Below are 7,879 nucleotides of genomic sequence, written 5' to 3'. Positions count from 1 at the left end.
GCAGAGCCGTCGCGGCAGGCCGCGGCCGGTCAGCTGATGCTCCTTTGCATCAAAACCAGAGTTTTAGCACCAGCAAGCTAATAGAACATTTTAATAAATACATTTACCATAAACACACGAATAAGTGCTTCCCAGTGCACCCGCACAATTCAGATGTTCGTTCTCCAAATGACTTGGTCAATGTTTTAAATTGGTTATCATAATTAGGTGTGTAACGCTTAAATATTTGTAGCTCAGAAGATGAGGTGGATGTGCTCTTACATGGCACTCCTGACCAGAAGCGGAAGCTGATACGGGAGTGCCTGACTGGGGAGAGCGAGTCTTCCAGTGACGATGAGTTCCAAAAGGAGATGGAAGCGGAACTGAACACCACTATGAGGACTATGGAAGGCAAATGGAAATCACCAGAAATGGGTAAATCACACTTAACATATGCTTGCATATGAAATTGTGAGTTAAGTGGTGTCCAGTTAAGGTGTGAAGTTAGTGGATTATTCTTGTGGCTAGAGGTGTGTGTGGTGACAGTCGAGTGCTGTTTGAAGCCTACAGAAAATCTGAAAATGGCCAATGGCTTCTGCAGAAATGGTCACCGGATGCCAGTGAATGCCTCTCTTTCATCTTTTCTAAGACTTCGATTTTGGTGTTCCTGAACTTCAGATTTCCTGCTTTAATATGATTTCTCTTTGTTGGATCAGTCCCCTTTTTTCCAATATTTCTATAACTTGTGTTTTAAGTTGTTCTTTCACATGTATTTAGAAGTCTCTTGAGCAGGTTTGCGGTCTCTTGTACTTTGTGTAGTGGCTCTGGATGCTATCAACATTTGGAGCCCTTTCTTGAAGAAAGGAGTAGCATGTGGTAGACTGAGATCCTAAATTAGCTGGGGGAAAAAGTCAGGAAAAATATCAATCTCTTCCTCCCTTACCTGCTTATAATTACATGTCACATCAAATAGTAAAACTGTACTAAAGAGATATGTGTTCTGGTGTTTGTGTACTATGGGTGCAAGAGATGGATTGCTTTGGCATCTGAAGAGCATTTTTGCCTATTACAAAACACCTAGTGAAGTGTTCTTAATTTCCTGGAGAATCAACATAGTATTCGCTTTAATGTAGGGACTTGACTCTGCATTCAGCAGGTTTAATAGTTTTATCTGTGTTAGTGGGCAAATCTGATCTGCAGGTTTTAGTTGTGCAATTAAGAAGATGTAGCGATAGTTAGACCACCACATCCATCCAGCACAGGATAGGATTTTTGGTGCAGACTGGCTGTGACAGATGTGCTTGGAAATTCGTCTAAGTCTTTTTTGAACTTCCGTGGCCCTGAAATTTTGGGGGATTTTTTGGTGAATTTTACTGTAATCGAAGTTTGTGAAACAATGTGCCACACCTGTATTTCTTTCGCATGACTGAAGGTTTATGGAGTGTCTGAGATTGTGTAGATTATATAGGGCAGAGGCAGGCATATTTGATGTGGTGTCCTCTGTGCCTAAAGGGAGTGTACCTTGGGAGAAACTTTCCTTTGAACTGTACCTGAGGTTCATCTCAGAGGGAGTGAGCAGCTTTGCTCTGAGAGAGCATCTGTAAATGAAATAACACAAGCGACGTGGATGATCAGAATGTGGGAATAAATTGGGAGAGCTGTTACTTAACACACCGAGATAAAGCAGGGTGCTTCTGGATAGAGTAACTTGAAAACGAAGGTTTGTTCTGGGCTGTATACTTGCTGTCCTTTTGGTGGGGTGTTCTTACCACTTCTCTCCCTAATTTCACACATAGGTACTTCCTCAAGTACTGGGCAGACTGGACCCGCTACCACTTCAAAATACTATGATGACATTTACTTTGATTCTGATTCAGAGGATGAAGATAAAATAGGTAAATGGCTGAGGAGAGGAGGACATCTTTACAGTAGCACTCTCTCTCAGATCCTGTAGAATCCTCTTGCGCGGTCAAGGGGCTGTTCCTGAAGGCGGCCTTTTGGGGGGAATTACCAGCCTATATCATCTCAATGTAGTTCCCGCAACTTTGTGATGTATCCCAATGTATGTAAGGTGCGTTAATGCTTTGGGGTGGTGCCTTTGGAGGAGAGATGAGCTAGACCTTTATGTTTTAGTTTAGATCTATTGTGAGTATGGAAAAGGAAAACTGAAAAACTGGTATTTTGATTATTTAAGCAGAGAATCATCATATGTCTGATGGATGTAATGTGCTTGCACAAATCTTTCCAGTCACACAGGATGCCCGGAAAAACAGAAAACATCAGCAACGTCGGATTCTTTCCAATGATGAACTGCTGTATGACCCAGAAGAAGACAGTCGAGACCAAGAGTGGGTAGACTCACAGAGGAGGGGGTAAGAGACCATAAATATTTGAATTGTAGGATGCTTAACATAAAATGAAAAATTTAAATGAAAATTGTGAATATAGAGAAGAAGCCTATGCTGTCAAGTCTATGTAATGAAAATTTATTTTTTTTTTTAGAATTTACAGCATAGAAATTTAAAAGCCTGTAAAATTTTTATGTGTATGTAATGGAAGTTGAGTCTTCAAAATGACACAGTTCTAAAATTTGCAGTTTTTTTAAATCAAAACTTTATAGTTTGGTAAGCCAATTTTGTCTGTAGATCTCATCTAAACAACCATATTGTGGATGAAAAGGTGGTAAGATTTGCCAATTTCAATTTTTAATGCCCTATGGTACTTGGATTGCTAAAATTTTTATGTGTATGTAATGGAAGTTGAGTCTTCAAAATGACACAGTTCTAAAATTTGCAGTTTTTTTAAATCAAAACTTTATAGTTTGGTAAGCCAATTTTGTCTGTAGATCTCATCTAAACAACCATATTGTGGATGAAAAGGTGGTAAGATTTGCCAATTTCAATTTTTAATGCCCTATGGTACTTGGATTGCTAAATTAATACCCGTTCCTGCTATATTGTATTTTGTAGATCTCATCTAAACAACCATATTGTGGATGAAAAGGTGGTAAGATTTGCCAATTTCAATTTTTAATGCCCTATGGTACTTGGATTGCTAAATTAATACCCGTTCCTGCTAAATATTGTATTTATTGTTTTGGAAAACTTTGAGTTTAGCAAGCCAGTAAATGTTCAGATAAAATAGGAACAGCACAAAGCTGCTTTACTGAGAGTTTTTTGACGGGTGAAGTAGAAGAATGGTTGCTGCAGCAGAGGTAAAATTCTCCACATAAATCTGTTGAAAAGGATAGCATTAATGTATGGTGCCTGCAGAGATTGCACTGGAGACAACTGCCTCGTCAGAGGAGAGGGTTATTAGGCACAAATTCTCATGCTAGATGTATTTGTTTCACCAAATAAGAATCCTCTGTACAAAGTAAATGAAGATACTGGTATGTGTTTTTTCCCCCAGTGTATTTATTTATGTGCTTTGAGTTGGTGAAAAAGGTGTCCAGAAGGAGCCAGATATTTGTTGGTGTATTTTGATATGAGAAAGGTTTGGAGGTTGAATTGATATATCAGACAACAAGGGCACGTAATTTCACTTTTTGTCTCTGCTTTCTCCTTTCTTGAATTGGTAGGTACCGTAATCAAAGAAGAGTGCCGCGGCAGCAGCAGTCAAAACCTTCAGCTGTTCCAAGTAGTGATGCTGTTTTGAATTGCCCTGCTTGCATGACAACGTTATGCCTGGACTGTCAGAGGTAATTGGTGAACAATAAGGGGTCTTTTTGGAATGTCTTTTTTTTGGTCGGTTGTGTTTTTAAGTGTATTCGATTTGATCAAATCTGTCTTGTGAGGTGGAGCTAATAAAAGAGAAGGCAGGTATATGTGAATCAGATTTAGGGGTGAATACTAGTTTGTAAGAACGATGATCAGCTTAACCTGCAACGTGGAGACGACAAAGAACAGGGTAGAACTTTAGCATAGTGGAGGAGGTAAACTATAGAAAAAACATTTCACCGAGACTAAACAAGAAGTTCAGAGTGAGTTGTGGGTGATGGTTGGTTTTTTTTGAAAAATATGTTGGCTTGATGTTTAGAAGCATAGAATTATTCCAGGTTAACTATTATTTTTGTGTGAAAGTGCCTTGTTTAGGGGGGGATTAAGCAAAATCAAGATAGTGTATTCTTACTTGGTTTGAGTCTTAGCAGTTGTGATTTTGAGTATATTAAAAAGTGCCTGGAAAGCATTCAGGTGAGAATCCGTAGTGTGGTTTGCAGCTCTACAGTATCTGACTGCACTGCAAACCTAATTAGTGCTGCTAACCCGTGCTAGGGAGAGGACTCTTGAACTGGGAATAAAGGAGAAAGAAATCTTGTGAAATGAGGAATAAACTGCCTCTCGTTTATTGGGTACTTTTGGCGATTGAGGAAGAAATTCCACAGAGCCTAAAATCGTATAACTACTGGGTGCCGTTTCTCACTCTCTTCCCTTTGCTGGCTATGGTATTCCTTGACCCTGTTCTATAGTTAAGTATTTCAGTTTGCTAAGCTGACAGAAGACTGTTCATTTTTATTGTCAGACTGGTCTTCTGTGGTTTTAATAAACTCAAGTAGCTCAGCACAGAATTATACAAGCAGCAAAGCCAGCAGAAGTCAAGACAGGACTTCTGCAGCCACCTGTTACGTTGGTTTAGGCTGCTGTAAAACTGCAGCCTGAGGGACACTATTGAATTGAACTGCAGCCCTGCATTTTGCTACGTACTCCAGCTATACGGTTGTTATACTGATGAGGGCTGAAAATACATTTTATATTTTATTATAGACATGCTTTTTCAAGTGTGATGTGTCAATGTTTGTTATTTATAAATAAGGAATTTCAGGCTGCAAGACATGTTAGGATATAAATGCCAGTATTTGAGTCATTTGCACTCACAACTTCATGATCTTTTGCCTGTCATCAGCTATACGTAGCAATGCATGATTCTGTAGTACCAATACTGTTGTACTCCAGAGCGTTTATTTCAGCAAGAACAAGCGTGTTTTTAAAAACACCTTAAAAACAAGACAGATGGCTACAATTCTATTTTTTTATGATTTTTGTAGTGGTGACTTTTGTTCTGTTTATAAAACTTCATATTTATTTGGCTTTCAGCCCTTTGGCATGGTACTTCCTATCTTTAATCCCATTTCCAGTGACGATAACCGATTTCTTGGAAGCAGTTTTACCAATGGTATGACTTGCATTTTCTCCCCTTCTCCATAGACATGAATCTTACAAAACACAATATAGAGCAATGTTTGTGATGAACTGCGTTGTTAACAAAGAGGAAATTCTGAAATACAGAAAGAAGCTAAAGAAAAGAAGTAAGAAAATGAAGCGCAGCAAAGAAACTACTTCTATACCATCAAATCAAGAAGAGGAGGAAGTGTATCATCCGGTATTATGTACTGAATGCTCAACTGAAGTGGCAGTAATGGATAAAGATGAAGTTTTTCACTTCTTCAATGTTCTAGCCAGCCACTGCTAATGTGCAAAAGCAGGGGGAAAAAAATCCTGCACCGTTTAACACTGTGTGAAGTATCAGAAATGCAGGCATCTTAGCCTTTTTTAAATATGGTCTTTTAAATGTACCTTTTCATCAGAGAACCATTATAAGGATGGATTTTTGCAAAGTTTACGCAAGGAATACAGCTAACTGCATGCATTTGAGAGCAATGTTCTGTCACACTGCATCATTGAGAATTTAAAATTTTGTAAATATAATGTAAGATTGTGTATTATGATCATTCCCTGTATATATACTATCCATTATCTCAATATGTATTAGAACTGCTGCTTAGAATAAATACTGTATAGTAACTCGTTCTCCTTAGCTGCATTGGTCATTTCTATGGCACATGGTCAACAACTCTCAGTCGGGATGTTTGGCTTCTTTAGGCTGGTATTCTTGGTAGATTTGCACATGGGTAGGTTTGATAAAGAAGGATTTGTCACTATATTTGGATCTTTGGCCCATTAAGATCTCAAAAATGGAAATTTATACAGAGTGGAAGATGAGCTTATATCGAGTTTGCTGGCATGGATCATTTAAATCAACATATCAATGCTTGGCAATACAGTTAAGAGTTTTTAATGTAAATATATGAAGAAAACACTGGACTTTTTTTCTATTGTCCTTTTTCCTTACGATGACACATTTTAAGAAGAAATTTATGGTCAGATCTATGACCATAGAGACAGTTTGTATGCTTTTTCTGTTTCTTTCTGCAGTACGTTTACAGCTTCTTTATGGAAGCATAAAGAGCTTCCGCTACTCGGTATTTAGACTTCTTGCTCAGTCGATGAAGCCACTGCAATGTTAACAATGGATCCTTCCCTTTCTTCCTCCAGGCATGGTCCCAAGAGGTAAACTCTTGTCTTTTATTAGTAAGTAACATCTCCTCTTTATAGCCTGATATTTTTTAACACTTCACTTTGAACAAGGGTCTGTCTGAAAAAAGTCTCATCTTTATGCTTTTTCTTTTAATAGTACTAGGAATAATTTGTTATATGTGCTTTGAGGAAATGTCAGAAATATTTAAACTTAGGAGGTAGGAACCTGAAGAACATACTTCTTTTGTGCCTTAGATTGTAATAAAATCTTGTGACTCTTTGGTTACCTTTCGTAGTCCCTGGTGCTGTATTTTACTAATCTATACACACTCATTCTACACAGTGTTACATCAGGGTAGGAAGAAAAAAAATACATTGGTTCTTCTGTCAGGATTACATGAGGAGAACACTGACTTCCTATTTTCAAGTCGTCAGAAACTTAACCTCTGCTTGACGAAGCAGAGAACTGTTGAGGCAGCTGCTGAACGCTTGGTTGGCTAGTATGGTATACCTTCCTCTGCACATGCAACCTATGATCAAAATTGAGCCATACTTGTTTTGAGGCTTGGGATCTGCCTGAGAGAAGATCTCAAGCTCATCTTTGGTACCTACAGCCCGGCTGATTAGTGGAGTGTCTGACTTGCATATTGATAGCTATGAGATCATCTAAAGTTGGGATAAATTGTTACTGTGTGCCGTAAGCCAGGAGGTGTATATGGAAAATTTTGAATGTATGAAGAACTGTTTCTTCACAGTAGAAGTGTGGAGGAGCAGATGTGATAGAGGATATAGTCTGTGCTGTAGGGCGTGCTGGCCTTGATATAGCTGTCTTCACGTTCCAGGTGAAGCACGAAGGCTCTCTGTAGTGCCAGGTAAGGTCTTTGCACTGAGCTACTGGAAATACGAGCATGCGGGAATGTAGTTCAAGGGCTTAAGTGTCGGTGCGGGTGGTAACAGGAGGAACAATAGGTGGCGGGCAGTCCCTAAGCAGGCGTAGAATGGAGCTGGCAAAGGAGGGGAAACTATACAGAGGAATATTGTCAATTTTTTTAAGGGGCTAACGCAAAAAAACTCTCATGAGTATGCACCATACCGAAAAGGTGTAAGGGGCCTGGTGGGTTAGGGCAGGTGTAGCAGGACATTTTGAAGCTGGCATGCTTCAACGTTACCTTTCCTCTCATCTCAGGTACTTTCTTGCTGCTGCTTCTTGCTTGCCCTATCACTTGAATTGCAGAGCTGCTTCTTAGGAAGCGCTGGAGCAGGCAGGACTGGGACTCCTTTGCCCCATATTGATAATGTTCCTGCAGCTTTGAATGGGAGTAATGCTTTAGTTGTGCTGAATATCCCACTTGTCCTTGAACTTTGTATGTGTTTATATAGAAAGGAAGCTTTTGTGATTACCACCACTTTTTCAAGCAGCAACACCAACACAAGACTCCTCCAGCAGCAACTGCAACAAGCAGCGGTGGTCTTGGATAGGGACAACAGCTCCTGTTGCCAGTTGTGTGTGGGTATTAATCAAGTAAATGCTCTCATTTCTTCTTCTTGTGCTGAAATAAATCTCTAATAAAGTGTGTCTAAATGTC

General features: G+C 39.3%; 1 protein-coding gene across 1 annotated transcript in view; it reads left to right on the top strand.

Moving 5' to 3' along the window:
- EAPP (E2F associated phosphoprotein) overlaps window positions 1-5,789 on the top strand; it is a 6,892-nt gene extending 1,103 nt beyond the window's left edge. The window contains exons 2-6 of the mRNA XM_009290399.1: window positions 233-414; window positions 1,776-1,874; window positions 2,228-2,351; window positions 3,560-3,679; window positions 5,184-5,789. Of these exons, the coding sequence (XP_009288674.1) occupies window positions 233-414; window positions 1,776-1,874; window positions 2,228-2,351; window positions 3,560-3,679; window positions 5,184-5,448 (790 nt within the window). The 3' untranslated portion in view covers window positions 5,449-5,789. The remainder of the gene's footprint in view (window positions 1-232; window positions 415-1,775; window positions 1,875-2,227; window positions 2,352-3,559; window positions 3,680-5,183) is intronic.
- The last annotated feature ends 2,090 nt before the right edge of the window (window positions 5,790-7,879 follow it).

This window comes from Aptenodytes forsteri, unplaced genomic scaffold (genome assembly GCF_000699145.1).
Source record: "Aptenodytes forsteri isolate BGI_AS27 unplaced genomic scaffold, ASM69914v1 Scaffold108, whole genome shotgun sequence".
NCBI classification, from domain to species: Eukaryota; Metazoa; Chordata; class Aves; order Sphenisciformes; family Spheniscidae; genus Aptenodytes; species Aptenodytes forsteri.
This window is presented reverse-complemented; position numbering and strand designations above follow the sequence as displayed.